Genomic DNA, 21,279 nt, shown 5'->3' on the forward strand with positions numbered 1-21,279 from the left:
CCTTAAGTCGACTGCGTGGTATGAACGTCATCTGGAAATTGCACAATACAGCCACGGAGCAATATATGGGGCATTCCAGCTTAACTCGCCGCACTTTTGACCTCACGTTTTCGAATTTAGTTGGCAATTTTTTTTCGAAATTCGATTAGCCCACAAGAAGACTCGAATTTTTCATATATTTTGAATCAAACGGTTTCAAGTTATGATTTTTTTACAAAATCGTCTTTTTTAAAAAATGACATTCTTCAAGAGTACCTAGCGTAAAAATGTGAGGTCTGAGGATGAAATTTTCTAAAAACAAAATACTCCTGCGATTCAAAGTTGCATGAAAAAAAAAAAACAATTTTTCGTCAAGTATGTCACGTAATAAATTTGTCCAAAACTTTTTCTCATAAACAAGTGCATTCATTTGTAATGAATTTTATTTCCATAAAATTTTATTGCACGACCTCACGTCTTCGCGCTACGTCTTTTTGAAAAATGTCATTTTTTAAAAAATGTGATTTAAAAAAAATAAAATAAAACTCGAGATCGTTCGATTCAAAAATTCTGAAAAAAATTTAGAGTCTTCTTGTGGGCCAATAGAATTTCGAAAAAAAATTCATAACTGAGTCCGAAAACATGAGGTCAAAAGTGGATCGATTTCAGCCGGAATGTCCCATATACAACTGGTGTGCTGGTCACTGTTCAGAGCGCGGCCATTTTGAAGCAGGCGCAATGAGCCGAAAACAAGCACAAGAGAATTTACGCATTTGCTAGAGCAGGCGGTTCATTTTCTGCAAAATCAAAGACAATCGCGTTTAGAACATTAGATTAGAAAAGTCTGTTTATACGTTAGAATAGTAAGATGTTCAATTCAAGTTCTCGTCGCATCACATGCAAAAGTATAAAACTGGCCGCTAATGTAATAATCAATAATTCTTATGACGCTTGTGAACACCTGCCTCGGCGTTGACGTTTCTCGACGAAGAAGCATGAAATGCATAGGAAGACATCAAAAAGAAGCGTGTACGTAGCATGATTCACTTTGATCCACTCCTCTCGCTGTTTGTAAGCCACCTATTATACGAAGTCGAATATTGTACCAACTATTAAAATCACTGTATGCCACCAAATATCTCTTTCGCCAAAGTTGTCGTTCTGATCGTCGCATCTACTAATTGTATTTGTGCACAGGTGTGTATTTGCAAGAAAAGCTTTTAACCCCTGACCCGTGTCAAATTCACGTATCAACGTGCATAACATATTGCCAATACGAATTTACACCTCGACTTACGATCAACTATAAGTGGTAATATATAATTATATCGCATGTCGTTTCACCCTGAGCTTTATGCTACGACTCTTCTACCCACCCAAGGATTTTAATGGGGAGTATTTGCGATTTACATACCCGAGAGCCCTAGATCTTACTTTTATATCGTGCTACCGTAATTGAGGTCGAGAATATTCGCAGTGCTCTTCGAGTCAATGGTGCGGGTTGTTTAAATGTGCTTGACTCTTCAATTCAGCAGCTGTCGGTATCATGCTTTAACCGTAAATTCTGTCCATACCATGAGTAGGTCGGTTTCAAATACCGTTCGAATTTAATACTCAGTTTGAGGTGATCAACATGTATGTGACGAGTATAGTGCACTGAAGATTATATGCTTGTATCTATGTATTCACGTGCGTAACAGCTGTAATTGACATTATTATGCATAAGACGATTGCGAAATGAAAGTCCAACATTTATGTACGTTGCATTAATAATAGTAAAATAATCATATCGTTTTCCAGTCCCGTGTATAAGTTCAAACTCATAGTCGGCAGTTCATGAATATGTCTGCGGAAAATCGAGCGATCGAACGTGTAGACGAGAAATATCAGCGTACGTTTTGTTGGCGCCACGCGATTTGCGTGACTGTAAAACTTTTCAGCCAATGAGACTAGCTGTACACACATTTGTTTGCATTGAGTACGGCATTTCCCGCGCTCTAATAGCACGTGCAGAAGGTCATAGACTGTGTATGGATTTACACAATCATGAAAATTAAACCTTGTGTAGTCTCGTGCATACAATGTATATTATACACATTGAAAGTGCGCTTTTTGCATTACTTTTTAAGACTGAAATAGCGTTCGAAGTTCAAAGTTCAAAATTCAAAGTTTGAAATTTCGTAAAGTGATCGATTATCGGCCTTACACTTTTTATATACAATTATCTGGTACTGAAATCTGAATCAATCTGTATGAAAATTACGGTATATCTGCACATTCGTAACTTTTCGTCGCAGTCTCGTAAGTTGCAAATATCAAAAATGATCGAGCAATTATCGGTATGAGTGTGTCATTTATATTTTCTTTTTTCAAGTCACTGCTGGCTTTATGTCAGGGACAAGTTTGACCAAACTCCGATAGTGAACGAATAGCGGTGTTTTGGAACAAATATGTGAATACCATTGAAATCCTATGAGCTAATTTCACAGATGTGTAGAAACTGCAGCTATAAAAGTGAAATTGGATTCATTGATTGAAAATAATTATTTACCGTATTACGATGTCTTCCGTCACTGGCAAATTAAGAGTACCTGTTTTTAAATACTTGTTGAGAGGAATAAGATTGATATTGGAGCTAGGATTGGACTGGGTGATATATACTCGTATAATCAAAGCTACACATTCCAAGTTTTGTTCAGATCATTTCATGTTCATTAAGAGTCTAGACATATTTGACGATCATCCCAATCGCGAAAAGATTCAGTTTATCATTGAACAGCTATATACAATCTTAAAGTCAAAATGATTAAAATGATGTCAAGTTTGAATAAAAGTATGAATTTTTCGACCAGACCACTGACAGAGAAATTCAAGCACCCCGAACTCCCCACGGACATGACAGTACAGAAATCAAAGGAAAATGGTTTCAAGAATCATTGTCCCACGGTTCATGCGCAAAAACCGTTTGCCAAAAGCGCTGCGAATATGTCGCATCATCCGTGGGCAAAAGCAGAGGACGATTCTTGGAGCTGGGATCGTCGAAGCAGCGGCACGTCGATATCTTGGCCGGAAGAGATGGAAGAAGTTGCAACGAAGAAAGTAATCGACCAGTGGGATGCTGTGGAGAGAACTTTGTACGACGAGGATAACCAAGTTACATCAGAGAGCTTGCGGAACGAATGTATACAGTGGAGAACTCAACTCCCTCACCTGCGAATTGTCGGCAAGGGGTTGCAGAAGCGTCAGATAGTCGATGCTAACAGCGACGACTCGGCCCCCGTTGACGTGAAAGGAAAAGACGGTCCCTCGACGGTCGAAGAAATAATCGAGGAGCACAAAGTGCCGGAAAATGTGAGTCAGCCATCAGCGTAGCAGGTTTATAATGTTAATCTTATCCGCGATAAATTAGGATCGATAGTTTTTGTCATTTTTTTGGCCTCTTGGGCTGATTCGTTTCGAAAGCTTTCATGCGGTGTGGATACTGTTTGAGTAAATCCTATTCTAATGGCGTGCGCGATACCGTTAAAACAGGCTGAGGAAGGTGCTTCGGATGGTCGCAACCGGGAAGAGACGCGGAACGAAGTTCTTGATAGGATTCTAGACTTTGTTTGTACCCAACTATTGGCGAACAACGAAGTCGACGAATCGTTAAGTCAGAACTTGGACGCTGTGCTGAGAATAACTCCGGCGCCAACTTACAGCGGTAGAAATCCTCCCGGGAATCACAGAACTGCGAACGAGTTCGTCGGCCAAACCCATCGGAACTCAAAATTACACAAGGACGAGAGGGGGGAATTTAGCGATGCTCTTGAAGTGTCTGGATGTCTGCCGGAAGTTCGGAAAAACAGTTCCCACGCCGAAAAATCTGCGACAAGATTTTCCGTCGGGTAGGTGGACTGATGCAAAACGAAAGTAATCCACAACCAAACTATTTTTCCCCTTCACTTTATTTTTCGTAGCTAATTTCACGTTGTATAGTTAGAATTTTGAGAATCTGTGACGTAAGAAAGAAACTCTTGATGCAATACAACAACCCCAAAGTCTGACATTTGCTTCGATCACTCATTACACGTATAGACTGGATAAATACGAGAAGCTTTTCTCAAGTCAACAAACTTTATCTTTCCGTTCGACGGCTCTTAAGTCCACGGAATTTAGCGCCACTTTCAACCATATCATTGTACTGATATCAAATTCCATTCCAGTAAAGGAAGCATCACGCCAATATCCGCTCGGAGACAAGGAAATATGAGAGAGACTGCTGCTGATGGTGTTTCGGCGAACACAGACCGTCTTTACACGCCACAGCTGCCCAGAAATGCACTCGGGACCGTTTTTACTGAAAAAATAATCGTCAGTCCGGTACCGTTTGCGACGAGCACTAAGGAGAGCTTTTCTACGCTGAAATCAACGCCTCTGACATCGATGAGATTGTCGCTCGAATCTTCGCTGGGGCAAAGTGAGTAAAATACACCGATTACCTTCGATAGAAATATTTTGAAAGAACTTTGAGTAAACTTTACGACGTTTCCTCGTCACCGTAATTTCCAGGATCGGCTAGGAGCGTTAATTCTGGTTTTAAAACGACTTCGGCTCGCCGAGTTGGCCTCTTCCACATACCGCAAGTTCATTCCGCTTGGCAAGCCCCGGTTTGTCCGACTGTGTGGCCTAAGAACGTCAAGTTGGCTCCGATTGACATAACGAGGCTTCCGAGTAGCCAGCGCAGGTATAATCGGTGGATCAAATTTTTACTCCAGGCGAAGTTTGCACTTTCTCACGTCGATCTGACGTTGACGGCCGGATAATTTTTGTTCCAGATCGTTGGCAACGTCCTTCAGCCAGCCGAGAAGAAGTCGGAACTCGTTAAGTCCGATCCCTCGTGAAATAATGCCGATCTCACCCCTTGCGAATCGAGCTGCTGAGAGAACATGCCTCGAAATTCAAGGGAAGCGGATAGTGAGGCAAAAATCGAGGATGAACGTGACGAGCGCTGGCTGGGAATTCAACTCGCGAAACATTAAGAAGATAAGAAATAAAGTAGAGAATAATGACGCGAGATGAGATTTTCGAGCGTTATTATAGCGTGCGGTGAACAATTTATCGACAGCGTTACGCCTATCGTACAAAAGCACGAAATTGATTAAGAATTTGTTGAATTCGTACAAATATATGTGTTTAATTACCGACGACGATCGTGAAATAAGGTCGTCGACGGGGTGACGTTGAACGAAAGGGACCAAAATTTATTCCTAGCTAATCGGGTAGATACAACAGCCGATTATCGGGTTTACCAGACACCTCGCAGTGTCTGATAAGATGACGTGATCGATTTGTCATAGGAACACGAGACGTAGATAAGATGTATCTACTTCTTCTTGATTTATTGCAGATACCGCAGGCTTAGGTTAAGTGCATTGATAACAGCTGCGGCCGTTCGCATCAAGGCGAAATGATAAGTACCCTGCAAAATGCCCTGTGTTATCTTGCACTCGCGTAGATAGGCAGTTTCTCGATAGGCTTTACGGATGAAATTTCTTTATACCGTTAGTCCGATCGGATCTGGACAGCTTTTTTACAAATGCATGTATATACACCTGGTGGAAACTTTTCCAGTCGTGGAAAAAAAAAATTCCAAACCGATGAGTGACGATGGAAAATCAGCCTCAATCGAGCATTCTCAGTGTTGCACACGAATAGCTGTAAAATTTGCATTTCCGTTGCTTCACGACAGATGTGTGATAGAAATATTGGAGTGAGCAAATTTATGAAAACAGCACTTGCAATTTAACGAATCTGATAACAAGCCAACTTGAATTGCTCGGGATGCTTCTCTGCTTTTTGTGTATCTGACTATCGCAAGCTCCTATACGTATACATGGTCTGCCTGTAGCCTTGGCGAAAATAGAACGCTCTGTATTTGTGTGTTGTACGCAAGTGTATTTTAGGCGGATCTGTATGTCCGTTGTCCGTATATTACGGGGAGCTACATGGGCGGAGAGAGAGAAAGAGTAAAGATAAAAAGGTTGGAGTGGATAAAAGATGGAGACAAACATTGCCGTTATATATGTGTGCTCTTTGTCAACGAATCGGTGCCGCAAGCATCGGCATTAATGGTCCGGATATACGTATGGAATGTCTATGTACGTATGCATGTGTGTATGTATATGTAAGTTTACTGGGTTGTAGAGCTTTTTGTACGTATACATGTCAGCTCGATTGATTGATTGTCGTTACTAATGGCCGAAAAGCACATGGAGTTGGGGATGTTCGAGTTCAGTGTATCAGGATATCGCGCATTCCTCAATTTGGGGCTTTCATTGACATGAAAAACGTACGCAATGTTCTACTTTTTCAGAGAAACATTTCCTCGGTACTTGATAACTTTCGATAAGAAAATCCTTTCTCTTCGGAACTTGTCAGATTTATTTCAAACGAAGATCTTGTTGAAGAGCAATGTATGAACTTGTTCTCAGGCATTAGAAGAGGCCAAAAATTCAACAATATATTGAAATATAAAATGATGTTTTACGACCGGTGAATAGTGTTTCAAATCCACTGGTGGAATTCACAGTTTTGATGTAAGTAATTTTAATTATAGAACATGAACAACTTCGGTGTAGACGCAAAGCAAATTGGAAAGAAAATCGCAATTGGTGTGAATGATTGCCTGATATCTTAATGATATTGAAATCAATCAATGTATGTTATAGGTAAATAATTTGCCTATACGAAAGGTACGCTCATATCACAAATATTATCGTAATTAATAATCTGTCAAGCTGAATTTATAATAAATATAATTAACGTTGATGGCGGGGATATCCAGAGAGACGATTGTCGGACAGCACAAGGCTGAGAAAACTTTCCCAATTGTAACCGATTACACAGGGACTGCGGAAGTTTTGAAAATTGCAGTAACACAAGTTTACCCGAAGCTCGCTTTCTGTAGGAGCTTCCAGTAATCTCTCACGTAGTGCCTTTCAAATTTTTGTTACTTTTAAAAACGAATACTAATTAGAAAGAAAAAAAAAACAACGCTGCAGCGTATGCAATACCTTGCATGAAGAAGAATTCTCTCAAATCGGATATAAGGATATCTTTTCAAGATCAACAAATGGATCGTGAGATATCTTTTAACCGTATTTTGGAAAGGGTGAAGTTGCTCACAGCGAACTTTTAAAATTTTCCAAAATTTCAAATTGGAAAGAAAATCACTTATTTGAAATTTTTATTGTAACATGCAATCAAATCACTTACCTGATATAAATGTATACAGTATATTTTTGTAAACCACACGTTGTGAATATCTTCGGAATAAAAAATCGTGTATGCGACCAACCGCGTATTTCCTCGTTTCGGCGATGCAACGCAATTATATTTCCCATCCCTGAAACATAATTGCAGATTTTCATTACATACAAGCTGATGGATTGCCGAAAAACACTGCCGACAGCTCACATTATCCGTATCTTGAGAGAATATATGTTTTCTCAAAGTGGAAATCATATGATCAAATTGTGCAAACGCAAGGGTGGTGAAAATTCAAAAGTAACATTTGTTAGGTGAAATTAAATCCGAATGAAGCGATTTTCAGCGAGACATCTGAAAAACGAACGAAGTTAAGAAACTTCGGGGAAAGCGCCGACGCAAGCTTTCGGCGCGAGGTGTTGAGAAAGCTCCAAACCTCACGACCGAAGATCAGTCGCGCGCGAACTCGCGGTGCGTTAACAGCTTGACGTGAACCTTCCCCAATCTCAACTATTCCTGGAAAAATAACGTAAATCAAGAGAGAAAACAAAATTGCGGTGTTATCTCGTAGTGAAAACTTGGTTTCATAGCTAGAGCTTTGCCCGCCGAGTCAGGGGGATTGGGTAATTTTTAATGGTGACCGATGAGAAGGACTTCGAACTTCTGGGTGATGCTTCGAAGATGACGGGGTACAGCAGACCACCCGAAAGCAGATTGACGCCGGTAACGAGGATTTTGGGGATATGCACGGCGGTCGGTAAGTGTCGGAAATTGTTCGGAGCATCTGGTTCGCGTCGTTATTGTCACCCTTGCGCTTTTCTTGCTCCACCCCAGGAAAATTACAATTCGCGCGCATTGCGCAGCTCATTGATAATTTGAAAATCGCAAGGATTTACGTGTAATATGTGGGCGTGATCCACTAATTGCAGGGTGCGGCGAAACGAACCCGTTTCGTACATCGACGATTCACCCATAATTCGTTTAGAGTTAAACGTCAGGCAAACAGGCGCGGATCACAAAGCGCTGACTGGCTGAAATAATTATATTGTTATAGGCATGTATGTATAGCTGTTCGATTTCCACGTCGTGGTAGAAAGCTCGGGACTCCGTCGCGTAGGTATGTGACTCTATTCTAATAGGGTATCACATGCTTGTCGCAATAAAAGACAAATACAAATCACTGTTTCGCCCGTATCTTCAATTAGTCTGAAATATATTAACACGCACAGCGCAGCGAGGGTTTTACAATTCGCAATTAGAATACCTTTTTCCGATTATAAATCTGCGTTTGAACTCAATCGAATCAAGAACAAACACGATGCTTCTCTAGACTTCAATGCGGTGTTTTACTTCAAACTTGTAATTGCAATTGCGATTGACGTCAATCCTTTACACCCCATATGTAATAATATGCCGTTAATTAGCGCCAGCCAATCCAATTGAGGATTACAGGCACCTCTTTACTTGGCGTATAAATTATACACATCTTAATATTTTACGAACAATAACTCGTACGTTTCCTCGATCCCGAATTCATTGCTGACCTTTGGAGCGAGATACGTCGTAGATTTGCAGCGCTTATTGGAGAATATCAACAAAGTTTAACGCGAGAGTAAACACCGTTGGAACATAAGCTTCGATCAGCTACAGCGAAGGATGTTCGTGGAAGTTGTCAGCAAACGTTTGAATTGGTCAATCCTGCAAGTCAGTACATGTATAATCATTCGGCAGAGGGAAAGTGAGCTCGCGGTTAAAAAATTTTTATCAAAATTGTTACACGACGAATTTCCGGTCGATCGAATCACCGATTCACCGAGAGACCTGAGAATATGATGTGAAGTTGGGATTCGTTGATGACAATATACACGTCTGCTTACTTGATAAACATGACTTCCCTTCTCGGTCTTGGCCCCAAAGGGTGGGTGAAGCTCAACTTCGCAAACCAGCCATTCGTAATCAAGTTTCAAACTTCTGAGCTGCTCCGGGTAATTTGCGTTTCCAACTTCGACGTCGAGAGACCAGGGTGTACAAGTGCGGGATCATGGTGCGTTGAACGCCTCTCGTTCGTGCCAAATTGCATTCAACACGTTCGGAAGACAGCGAGTACATAACCGTAAAATGGGCTCAACTCGGGGATTTGCGAAACCAGATGCGTGATTATTGGATTTATCGGAGTTTCAGGTGAAAGTCCGCTCAACGCGAAGTGAATAAATATTAAATACCGAATATTCTGGTCTTGGAATACGGGTCACGATTTTCATTCCGAACTTTCGGAATGAGCGATGAAAAAAAAAAAAATGGAACTTTGGAAGAACCGCGCGTGAATCAAGGTTTGATATTTTTATGTATGTACGTCACGTGAGTCGCCTAAATCTTTCCTCATAGAAATGAAATCGTTGATAATATGCGGTCCACGTACCCCGCTTACGATGAAGCTTAACGAGGGGGAGGTGTTGGTAACCAAGGAAGGAAGGAAGGAAGGATGGAAAGAAGGCTTTTCAGATCCATCATTCTTAATATTACAAAGTTTAACTGGGCGAGTCACGCCCTCGCAGGATATTCAAAAATGTACGAAAAGCGTACTTACGAAGTAATAATCACGTGCACTAGATACCGTTGCGCATGTTAATTATTACACCATGTTGATTAGATTGTAAAAACAATTTCAAACGTCTTAATTTAGTCAACTCAGGATTGCGTCAACGTATCGCGTCTTTCCAATTAACGAGGAAACAAGAAATTGAATTGCCTTGTACTTGTGAATAATTATAGAACTTTTCTGCCAATGGACTGAGACAAGCTTTGCAGTCAGTCGCTTGATACAGTTGCAGCCAAAAGTAGATCAGAATTTAAATCTCGCGTAGCCCTTGGTGTGTAGCTTCAAGTATCTCGTAACAGATTCAGCTTCATTTCATTTAATACACAGGTATATACAAATGTACATTGAAAGATAAATACCGTGTCGGCATTGAATAAAGTAAAAAATCTCTTTGGCGACGGAGCGTAAAGGCACGACGGTGAATTTGCGTCATTAGCAACCCTTTTGCTACAAACAAAAAGAATACAGCAGGTTAAAAAAGAGGTGAAACTGGTCCTGAAATGAGTGGGTGTACCGGAACGTACAAAAACATTGAACTTGACGAGCTTGCGTTAAAAAATTGTGTGTCACACGATTCATTTTGACGAATACCTCCCCCTGCACATTTTTACGAATTGACGACAGTTGGAGTCAAGCATAAACGCATAAATCTTGTATGAATTCAAAGCCTGAGGAGGAAAGTATTACGAATGGCAACTCGTGAGAACTGTGCCTAACACTCGGCGCGTAAGTAATGTATTTATGGCAACTTTCAAAACCACGTGAAGATTTTTTTTAGTTGTTGAAACTTGGCGTTTCCTACAACGAAAGATCGCGTGTGACGCGAAGTAAATCAAACGCCCCTGCCTCTCGGCGCTTGTCTACCGTCTTCACGGCGAAAATTCCAAACAAGTTTCGAATAATTCAAAGCGGGTCGTATTTATTGTCGCGTAGATACATGTACGGAAAGGTGCCGCGTATTGCGCGGTGATACGATTCATGGCCTAGCGTTCTTATACGGACAACCAGCGGCACGTGGCATTTCCGATAAAACGTAAAAGCCAACGAGCGAAACAGAGCAGGATTCGCATGAATACTGGCCTCTGGCCACGACCCCTTTCTCCGTCTCAGTCTCGACGACTGTACCGACCTTTGGGAAAAAGGATGTGCAGAGTTGTTTTATTCGCCAACTGGGTCACCGCTACTTCCTTCGATACTATCGTCGTATTGCTTCTGTCATAATAATTAATACATGTGTCCGCGTCGTGTATTTGGGATTTTCCCCGATATATTTCACTCTGTTCCTCTATTGTCATGAGCCGAAAGTAAGGGATGCGAAGAAGTTGGTGAAAGCGAATGAAAAATGTTGTAGAAAATTTCTTTAGACAGAGGGAAGAAAAATTTTCGGATAGTTGAACTTTCCCCGCGGAGGGAAGATGAAGGTTTACGCCTCTAGGGTGGCCTTTTCACGTGATACCGGGATTATGGTACCAGGTATGAAACGTTTCCTTCGACCGACATTTTCCGCCACGCACATATGTACCGAAAGGGATGAAATATTCATGGAACGGCAGATGTATCGACTTGGGGCACATCAAAACTTTCATGGCTAGGACGCATCGATGTTTCGTAGAAGGAGGCGCGCGTCATCGTAAAAAAATAGGAAAAAGAGAAATGCCACTTTATTAATTCGAGCAATTCCAAACGCATACGATATCTCTTCGATGTGTCAAATGTTCCTGTTTAAACATAACATACACATATATGTACATATATAAGTCACATAAACGACACTGTTGAGGATACTATGTCGGGTGAATTGCGCGTTACTGCGGACCTCGGTATTAAGTGTCGCATTGCTGGTACATTGAATCGTTATATGATTCGGTTTTAACTTTGATTTCCGCTTTGATCATGCATTACCAAGCAGAAATGCCATTTTTTTGATCCGCTGATCAATTCTCTCGGAATATGGGTGTTCTTTTTTCGATGGTGTTTCTTTTTCTTGACTAAGAACATTATATTTAAATGCCCCCCCCCCCCCCCGCCAAAAAAAAATAATCTGTACAGTGATGTTTGCAGTGTACAAATTCTGTTCCAGGTTTAGTATTCATCATCAATGATGTAATATTTCTTAATTGTAATATATAGATGGAAATGGATAAGGGCTCAAATATCAATAGAGTAGAACAACAGCAGTTATTTACCGCTTCTCTATTCTAGTTGTTTATCGCGATTGCTTATCATTGAAAGATGAATCAAAGAATTGTTGAATTCACGACTTGACCGACGTAGTTTCCATAAGTCTTTCAAAGTTGACTAAACAGGTCTTTTTCCTCTTGATTTTCTAAAAACTTTTTCATCCACGTTTACGCACTGAGTACGAAAAAAGTCCTACAGGAAGTGGTCGATACGGTTCGTTGGGCAATATCCATTCAGGCGCAGCGTTGCGCGTTTTCAAAAGTACAAGGAAATCGGTATAAGATTGAGTCGACGATAAATTGGTCCAATTATGTACTCACCTGCGTTCCGCGGGGTTCGTGGAAATCGGAGATCCAGCGTTGATTATCCGCCTAAGCTTCCCACAACGTGAAATCTGATCTTCGAAATTTGCCAAAGCGTTACTATCATCTTCCTGGATGATTTTAGCCGATGGTTTTGTACGCATTGCGATATGATGTAGATGATGCGTAGCCATAACCCTGAGCAGCGATAAAGTGCCTTGATTTACGGGTCTGAGCGATATTGGTTATATACGCCATCGCGAAAGTTCAAGCTCTTGAGAATTTCACCAACCGCTCGTCGGTTTCTTCCCGCAGAACATAAATTTTTCGATTAAAGTCGATTTCCTCTATGCTATCCTCATGGCATTCGCTTAGTTTGCGCAAGAATCTATGTGACAGTTAAATTTCATGAATACCTTTCAGCGTGTAAGTTCAGACTCGTTAGGCGTAGGGAAGACCGAAGTCGCTTGTAACACTTTTTGAAAAACATTATCTTTATCGCTCATTGTTAGTTATTTATGACTAATATGTTTTCTTCTGATTTCATTGATGCAGTTTACTTTACTACAGGGATTTCACTTTCATGAGTTAGAAAAGGTACCCTCCACTATCATTGACAGTTAAAGTGAAATGTTGCTAGAGATGTTTAAGCTGCGGGCAATAACGATTGTAAATAAAAGAATTTAAGGGGAAATCGCTGCAGATATGTTAATTTTTTTTTCAACAAACAATCTTGTTTTGTCGTTGAAAAATTTTAACGCAGTCGTGGAAAATTATGTTACACGCTAAGTTGTCTATTTCAAGCGAACACAATGAGGGTTGCGAATCACGTCTTAAGAAATCCCGCAAGTCAATCTTCACTCGAGATTTTACTACTTTGCGAACTAAAGTATATTTCGCGTTGTACAACTGAAAACATAGATATCGTGTAACAAATGGACATTGAGGAAATAACTGGGTTTGGTTCGTGTTACAATTACAATCAACGATTATTAATGAACAAATAAAAATCCTTTGCGATAAGTTATATATTCCAAATTCAAACCTATGTCTCTGATATTCAAAGTATTATAGTTTCAGTCGGCTTATCTTAATATCTAGTAAGACTTGCACTTCACGCGCTAGACAAAACGTAGTTGATGGGAAATCTTCACTCCAGAGAGCTATCGTGAAAAATTGATATTCCGGTGCCATACCATACGGGAAAGATTGCCACCAATTTTTTGATACGTTGGTCGATGTTAGCGGTACAGATGTCCATGGAACGACGGTACAATGAGTTTTGACATCATCCCTAAAGTGGCGGCGTAATCTTCTCTGTGACAATCGATACGTGTTATGATAAACACCGGTCTGCGCTATCGCAGAAATTAACCAAGGTCATTATTATGTATATTATACTACGGAGTAACTCGTTGCGTTCGGCACACGTAATTATTGCATTTAGATGTGCCTTGAACCCTATCACATTCGCCTTTCATAATTTTTCGTGATCGTAGACATTCGTATTAATCGAAACACATCACCTTCAACGCGACCGATAAAAACTATCCATAGATACATCATCGACGTAAGATCACGATTGAACACTTGTTTTTCATTCTTATGATCGTACAACGTCGCATCTTTTTCGACTAACTGCATAAGCCGACTGTGCAATTGACGTTTTTATTTTTCAACAAAGTACACAAACTTGTTTCTACGGTTCCAGGTATTGTTTGTCACAAAATGCAGATTTCCATAATCGGTACTCCCTTTATTCGAATGTGCACAGCTAGGGTGTTAAAAAAAAAAAACAGGTCGAAAAGTTCCATTTTGGGATAAAAATACGTCTGCTAAAATGTAAGCTCTTAATATTAACATCTAGATACGTGGATTATTTTGCTATCGCTTCATCGAAAGACGCAACATAAAACTGCAGGCCAGGTAGCTTCTAATCTATCGATAATAATTGCATGTGTTTAAAATTTGAACCGTTGTTTATCTAGCCACAAATTTGAGGCTATCGCTGTAACGTGAACTGTGATAGGTACATTCATGGTTAAAATGTTCAAGAGTAGAACATACGATGTCATTGGTTCTAACTTTAATCTTCTGAGACGAAATCAACTCACCAGCCGTAAATTTTGTTCCAATCCGCTGCAGGTGTTAACCTATAAAATCGATTAAATTTGCATTACATAGTAGATCTTTCGGCGATTTGAAAAATGAGGTACGAATGGATTGGCAGAAAGGAACCAAATAGTGAGCACTGGCCTTACATTGGCGAAGCACGCCCGAACGACAGCCGAGAACTAAGTTTTTTCCCCAGAACGAAGAGAAAATAATATACGACTGCGTGAGGTGATACAAATAACTGCGACATCGAGTGAAAAGCTGACGCTGACCAGCTCAAAGTCTACATCACCCACGAAATGTCAAACTTTTGTCCGCAATTACCAAATTTTGACAAACAATGTGACTGCACGTGTTTACCGTTATTCCGTCACCGAATTATCATTGTTATAAATTGCCGCAGGTGAGAAATCTGACATCAATATTATGTAAAATGCATCAACCGATGTAGAAAAAAAATGGAAACCTGTAGTGTTCACTGTTCAATGAGTTAACGTAATCGCTTCGCGGTTATCAACTAACAAGAAAACGACTATCAGCCATTTGCGCTCCTTACAAACAATTCGGACGCTAGCAATGTGTAACTATTTTTTGACATCATCGCAAGATCATACTTTCAGAGGTTGATGCAAATCCTAAGATCTGCCCAGGTTCATCACATCGGTTGAAAACTTCAGTTCCAAGTCGCGTTAAAACACATATTGAGATTACTGTTTACTCTGTTGCACCCACTTTATATTTATCTGTAGCAACATAATTGCAACAGTCGCGTAATCGGACATGGAAATACGGGTTGCGTAATTCATATGCATGACGTTGTGTGCACTTATCTGACAAATACGACACCGTCCTTATCTGTTTTGTCTGTAGAGTAGACCAATTAGTTTAATAACTAGTGTGTCCTTACACAAGTACTTCCTCCGCTACTGTCAGCTTGACTGTTTCTCAATTCCGTTATTCTGTAATTTTTATACATGTAATATTTACACTGTCGCAAACTCAATCATGCTTTAGGTAACTTGATGAAAGTATGTCAAGAAAATATCCGGAGAATCGTAGAACCTAATTGATTTTATCGTCCAAAAACAAGCTTTACGAACAGTCGAATTCAGTTAAAGGAAACTACACGCGGCGCATGTTTATTTGAAATCGTAGTATCAGCTAATAAGAATGCCATACAAATAGTACCATCGTCGAAAATTCTACGATTCCACAAATTTCATGTCCTCTGGCGTTTCTGTTCGCTCTGCTGTACGAAATTCAAATTTTCCACCAATTCCAAAGTCGTACCAAGCACAAGCATCGTTTGAAAACGAGATGCAAAGTGGCTTCAAAGCTGCGTCGAGTGCATTGAAAATTGTATAATCGAGTAGCTTCATTCGCTTAGGGAAAATTTGTCCCGATAAATGGTGTACAAAGCAAAAAGCATTTTCGGCGCCAACGAGGTTGGCTCGAAGCGATGCCTATCTTTTCATACGGTCATAAAATGGACATGTTCAATAACCGTAAAACCAAACTGCCGTGTATGATCTCTTATTCATGTCGTACTCACTGTTGCTGCACACATAAAACCGTGGAATAATAATCGAAGAATTACGGGGTTGAGTGTATCTCTGGAGAATGAGCTCGTGGTTGGTTTTGGTCTGTCAGGTGCTTCAGACCCCCTTTGCTCTATCTATGATACGCTTCAATACACGAACTTTTTCGGGTAATTGTAAAAATTGGCACGATGTATTTACGATATCAGCATTTCATTTCACAGACGAAGTCGATAAAAAATTTTACAAGGTAATTCGACGTGAGTTTTTGGACATGCAAAATTGCAGTATACTGCCACTCGGAACTCCGAGCAATTCGATAAACAAAATATGGATATTATTCAAGTGACTGACAAGACAAACACGGCAACAAGTTTACGCGAAGTAAGGCCTGCAGGGTAAACACGCCCAGCGCTCGTCCACGAGCCATAATTTAGAGAAAGCGGCCTGAGTAGCGATCTTCAGGGGAAAGCCTGGGCTGCCTCCTTGGATGCACTCGGGAGGACATGTGATTATCCAGCACTCGGTATGGGGGTTGTTGGACAGGGCCTCTGAAAACACTCGACTCAGGGCAGACAGAAACGAGATTTCACAGAGAACGGTCGTGTCTTGAGCGTCTGTTCCAACTTTCTGGATAATTTCTGATTCTGTTACAATCTATCAATTCTGGTTATCGGCTATGTCGTCACGTATGCAATTATAGTTCTGTGTTAGTTTATTACCGTGTGTCTGTAATTGGTTGTGAGAGCGAAACACGATAAGGCTGTCTCCTGGTGGTGCATCGATTACAACACAGCACCAGTGTTGTCGCGTGTTGTCCAAAGTCGTCCAAGGCCCAATAGCTGTCCCTGTACTCGAGACGTTAAGGTCCTGTAATGATCAGGGCTTTTGCTATCCGGGAATCATCCCGTGTCCGGTAACGTAACCCAGCAGGAAGGTCCCGGCATCACAGCACACACCGTGTATTGCGACAATATTGCAGAGCTTGTACCCTCCGATAGGTAAGAGAGTTCTCTTAGTTGATACAGTCAGGCGAATGATCATTCCAACCACGATAGATTAAGTTAGAAACAAAGTCTCTGACTTGTGATGGTTTTTTCACCCTTTCATACACTTGGATTTTACCAGATATTGGTCGATAAATTCACTTTTATTCATTGGCTTGCTCAGGATTTTCCCTCTACTTCGTGAGGGTTTTATTAAGCCTCAGCAAATTGTTGTTCCTTGTCAATTTGTCCGCGCAGTTACGGTGTTTTTATTGGAACGACTAGCGGCTTGATTACTCATTCATTCTCGAATTTTTCTATTTGTTGTATAAGAATAATTCGGTCGCACAAACGATTACATTGCGTACGAGATAGAGGCAAAAGAGGACACCTGATCCGTATCTAATATTGCATTAATGAAATAATGTATAAATACGATCGTCATAAAAATTTACCTTACTTGCGAGTGTACAGACAGGCGCACAGAAGAGCGGCTTTGCACAGGTGAATGAGAAACGTATTTACCGATTCCAGATCACCTTAATTTCTTGGCGCGTTATTAGTTCAGTACGGCATCAAACTTCATACAGAACCTTGGCTACAGAAGAAACCTCAGTATAATACATCTTGTCAGTTTTCTTCTCACCGCAAATGACGAGCTTGATGGAAGATTGAATTCACAACATTTCTCGTAAGGTTGATTATTATAAATTTAATACTTTGCGTCAGAATACCAATTTTCACAGTATTTTGAAGGAAAAGAAAGGTTCTTTTCGAAATCTAGCATCAAAGACTAAAACAACTGCGCGTTGATCGATGTCTTCTCGTTTCCATGCTTGCATTAAAGCTGGTCTCGTATGCGGAGTACCTTGATTTTACTATTTTATCATACTAAACTTTACAACCATGTTTTATTCAAGCAGGATTATCGGTTCAGAAAACCGCAGAGTGTAGAATCATTGGAACCGCGATCTATACTAATTCAACTGACAGATAGACCGCAGCGACATTAGAGGATCGTTACAAAGGGCACGTAGTTTTCGATGTTCCGACGCCTGTGGAAGACGAAATGGCTGTTGCGACCGACGGAAATATTGTGGTACCAGTGGATCGGAGGAATAGGATGTAAGTGGAAGTGATCAAACTCGTCAGTTCCTCAGCTATCGCGTCGTATCACCGAATATTCGTTTCACAGCGATGCTGATGCTGGGTGTGATCGGGATGTTGATCGGGATGTTCTCGCCGCTTCTGGCCCAGATGACCTCCCCGAACCCGTCACTCTTCCTCACCCTGGACGAGGCCTCCTGGGTGGCGTCGTTGTCTAGTCCGGCGCGTCTGGTGGGTGCGATTTTTGGCTCAATCGGCGTCCACTACCTCGGGGGTAAGAGGGCGATGCTTATCGCGGGATGCCCTCTGCTGCTGGCTTGGGTTTGCCTCATCCTGGCTGACTCGGCAAAATGGCTCTACGGGACCAGCTTCGCCCACGGGCTGGGCATAGGGATCGCGTTCGTCAGTTTTCCCGTCTACCTCGGCGAAGTGAGCAGCTCAGCGACCCGCGGCGCTTTGGTGTCCTTCGCCGTGAGCGGGTTTCCTCTGGGCTCGTTGATAGGCAACGTCTTGGGCACCTATCTACCAAAAACCACGTTCGGCTACATAGCTTTGGCGCCGACAATCGTTTACATCGCCATCTTCCTATGCGTCCCCGAATCTCCTCACTACTTTGTCAGGATGGGCAAATTGGACCAAGCCGAGAGGGCGATAAGCCGGTACCACCCGAAGGTGGTCGTCGAGGAGGAGCTGCAGTCCTTGCAGAAATTCACCTCCGAATCGAATTCGATAACGACCGGGGACCGACTGCGGGAATTGATAACACCACGAAACAGGAAGGCTGGAGTAATAATTCTGCTACTGTACTTCTTCATGCATTTCAGTGGTCTCAATTCCATTATTTACTACATGGAAATAATCCTGAAAACAAGCAAGGTGACCGCGATTTCTCCCGCGACGGTTGTGGTCGTGGCCAATGTACTTGACTCTGTCGGCGGATGGGTGGCAATGTCTTTGGCCGATCGTTACGGACGGAAGCCAATGTGGATAATCTCGGCTTGCGGAGCTTGCGTATCCATGCTTTTAACTGGAGTAAATTTTACTCTTTTGGCCAATGGCTATAATTCTCACGAACAGCAGTGGGTGCCGATTATTTGTATGATCAGCTTCCGGGTGTTCCTATTCGTGGGTGTCTTCTCTCTTCCTAGTATATTTATGAGCGAGCTTATCGCACCGAATGTGAAGGGCGTGGTGGTATGTTTAGCCAATATTTTTGCGGGGCTCGTCGCCTTTGCTTCAACGAAAAGTTATCAACCTTTGCTGGATGCCTTCGGCGAAGCTTGCGTGTTCTACTTGTATGCTGTTATCATGCTTTTAGCCCTTATTTTTGGCATGACGTTGCCTGAAACAAAGGGCAAGACCTTGCAAGAGATTCAGAACATGTAAATTCAAAAATAGCATTACAAGCTGAAAATAGCCTCCGAAAAAAATCTGCGTATTGTAACGCATTATATGAATCTCAGTTTCAGTTAATTCTAATATTGTTTGCGTTTGAATTCAGCAGTTACGATGAATCAGTCATCATTGAATGTTGAATCTGTGTTATGCAGTGATTTGTGAATATGATTATTTCTGAACTTTAAATTGATAAATTCAAAAAATAGTAGAACTTCAGTTTACTAGAAAGCAACCGTAGCGGGTTGAGTCATTAAATGTAACCGATGTATCTTATCTTTTTTAACTACCTTACATATATGTACAAAACCCAACGTCTCTCTGCCTGTCGTTATCTTCCCCTTATAACTCCAGAACCACTGAATCAATTTTGATTTTTTTCTGAAAATAGCTGCAATAAACTCTTACAGATAGAGGAAAGTTATGTTAAAGAGTTTTCAAGGCCTCTATGAGCTGTACAAAGAAATCCGCCAAAGCATGAAGATACTATGTCTTAAAGTTTCGCCAGAAGAAATACTTAAAAATATTTTCGGTTGGAACCGCAACGGCCAATTATTATATTATATATATATTCTATAATACACGCGGCTCGTGGACAAATTTTACTAACTGCAAGTTATCATAGTCAATTCCTGATAATCTATAAGGTATTTATAATTTATTTCAATTACTGAACGAGTGTATGTTAAAGAGAGAACTGTGAGACCAATTGAGGTGAATATTGTTCTTCAAAAGTATTTAATCTTGAGTATTGTTACATGATAGCTTTTCTGCTCTTATATCAAATGAAAGTAAAGCGAGTCGAAAACTTAAATTTCATTTCCGCAATGTATCTCATTTTTTTACTGAGTAAGAAAATCCCGCAAGTTGCAAAAGTTATGTGAATTACCATAATCATACATTCCAATTTAGGGTTAAAACGAATAAAAACTTTCCCTGCAGCTCCAATATTCAAATATCAGTAAGACAAGCGTCGAAATACGTGAGCATAGGAATACACTAGTTATCCGAAGTTTAGGGAAAGTTGTGTAATCTTCAAATATTTATCGGTCGTGTAACGCGACCAGTTCTAAAGCGACACTAGGCAGAGATATATAAGCAAATTGCTTACGTGCCCGCAGGTGGGACCGTGAGGATTATAACTCATCTAAAACTTCCACTGGTGGAACCAGTCACATGATTTTGTGGCGAATAAGATTCACCAGAGCAGAGGAAAACCAAGTACAACTTCCGACAGAGTTCCTTCCGATCGCAAAACTCTTTTGTCGATAGACGAATTTAAAGGCAAAGTGCATCGAGAATTCGCGTAAGACTTTTGGGAAGTACGAATTTATTTCGAAATTATTAAAAAGTACAACGAAATATTTCGTTATTCTTTACGTTCAACAAAAAATACTGGGTAAATGTGTTCTGTTTATATAATGTAGCGTGTTACCATTTCACTATTTTACTCATTGGTGCATCTGTAACGGGGTTGATCCTTATATATGTATAGAGAGAAACTGTAGCGGGCACACTCTGCACTAATGTGACATTTCACACCCGCTGATGTAGTACGGTGTGAGCTACACACACACACACACACACACACACACACAGAATCTCACAGAAAGGTGCCTACAAACCGGAAGCAGCGGGTCCTCGGTAATTGCAGCACTACATAACAACGAAAAAAATGGAATCCTTTGAGTATCGAAAGATTTCGCCCCTCTATAGTTCACCGTGGCTTGATACAATTATAATCATCGAATACTCATTTCAGACAACCGATAATCGATTGTCGTCTCAATAACGAAATTACAAAGCTGCAGGTCTTTTTCGCCCGGAGA

General features: G+C 41.0%; 2 protein-coding genes across 15 annotated transcripts in view; both read left to right on the forward strand.

Annotated features, from left to right (window-relative positions):
• The first annotated feature begins 610 nt into the window (after positions 1-610).
• Positions 611-7,313, forward strand: LOC124213894 (uncharacterized). Of its 3 annotated transcripts, none has more exons than XM_046615625.2 (6): positions 611-1,668; positions 2,832-3,330; positions 3,511-3,866; positions 4,185-4,438; positions 4,531-4,705; positions 4,797-7,313. In XM_046615625.2, the coding sequence occupies exons 2-6, from the start codon at positions 2,875-2,877 to the stop codon at positions 5,038-5,040; spliced, it is 1,485 nt and encodes a 494-aa protein (XP_046471581.1). In that variant the 5' UTR covers positions 611-1,668; positions 2,832-2,874; the 3' UTR covers positions 5,041-7,313. The 3 variants fall into 3 exon arrangements, with proteins under 3 accessions (XP_046471581.1, XP_046471579.1, XP_046471578.1); XM_046615623.2 differs by having other exon boundaries at positions 611-1,050; XM_046615622.2 differs by having other exon boundaries at positions 611-1,008.
• A 384-nt stretch (positions 7,314-7,697) lies between these two features.
• Positions 7,698-21,279, forward strand: part of LOC124213897 (facilitated trehalose transporter Tret1) — a 76,818-nt gene continuing 63,236 nt past the window's right edge. For 3 of the 12 annotated variants that reach the window (XM_046615649.2, XM_046615650.2, XM_046615653.2), the window contains exon 1: positions 7,698-7,984. In XM_046615649.2, coding sequence (XP_046471605.1) covers positions 7,861-7,984 — 124 coding nt within the window. In that variant the 5' untranslated portion in view covers positions 7,698-7,860. Of the gene's footprint in view, positions 7,985-15,387; positions 16,964-17,482; positions 17,645-17,868; positions 18,074-18,143; positions 20,813-21,279 lie in introns of those variants that run through there. The other 9 variants (XM_046615647.2, XM_046615644.2, XM_046615643.2 and 6 more) reach the window with 9 other exon arrangements.

Source organism: Neodiprion pinetum, chromosome 3, assembly GCF_021155775.2.
Source record: "Neodiprion pinetum isolate iyNeoPine1 chromosome 3, iyNeoPine1.2, whole genome shotgun sequence".
Taxonomy (NCBI): Eukaryota; Metazoa; Arthropoda; class Insecta; order Hymenoptera; family Diprionidae; genus Neodiprion; species Neodiprion pinetum.

What these genes read in the sequence shown, in the direction of transcription:
- LOC124213894 (XM_046615622.2), top strand. Translation starts at nt 980, where the DNA reads ATGCATAGGAAGACATCAAAAAGAAGCGT. An exon ending in AGCACAAAGTGCCGGAAAAT is followed by an intron (nt 3,331 to 3,510) that starts GTGAGTCAGCCA and finishes CCGTTAAAACAG; the next exon opens with GCTGAGGAAGGTGCTTCGGA. An exon ending in CGAATCTTCGCTGGGGCAAA is followed by an intron (nt 4,439 to 4,530) that starts GTGAGTAAAATA and finishes CGTAATTTCCAG; the next exon opens with GATCGGCTAGGAGCGTTAAT.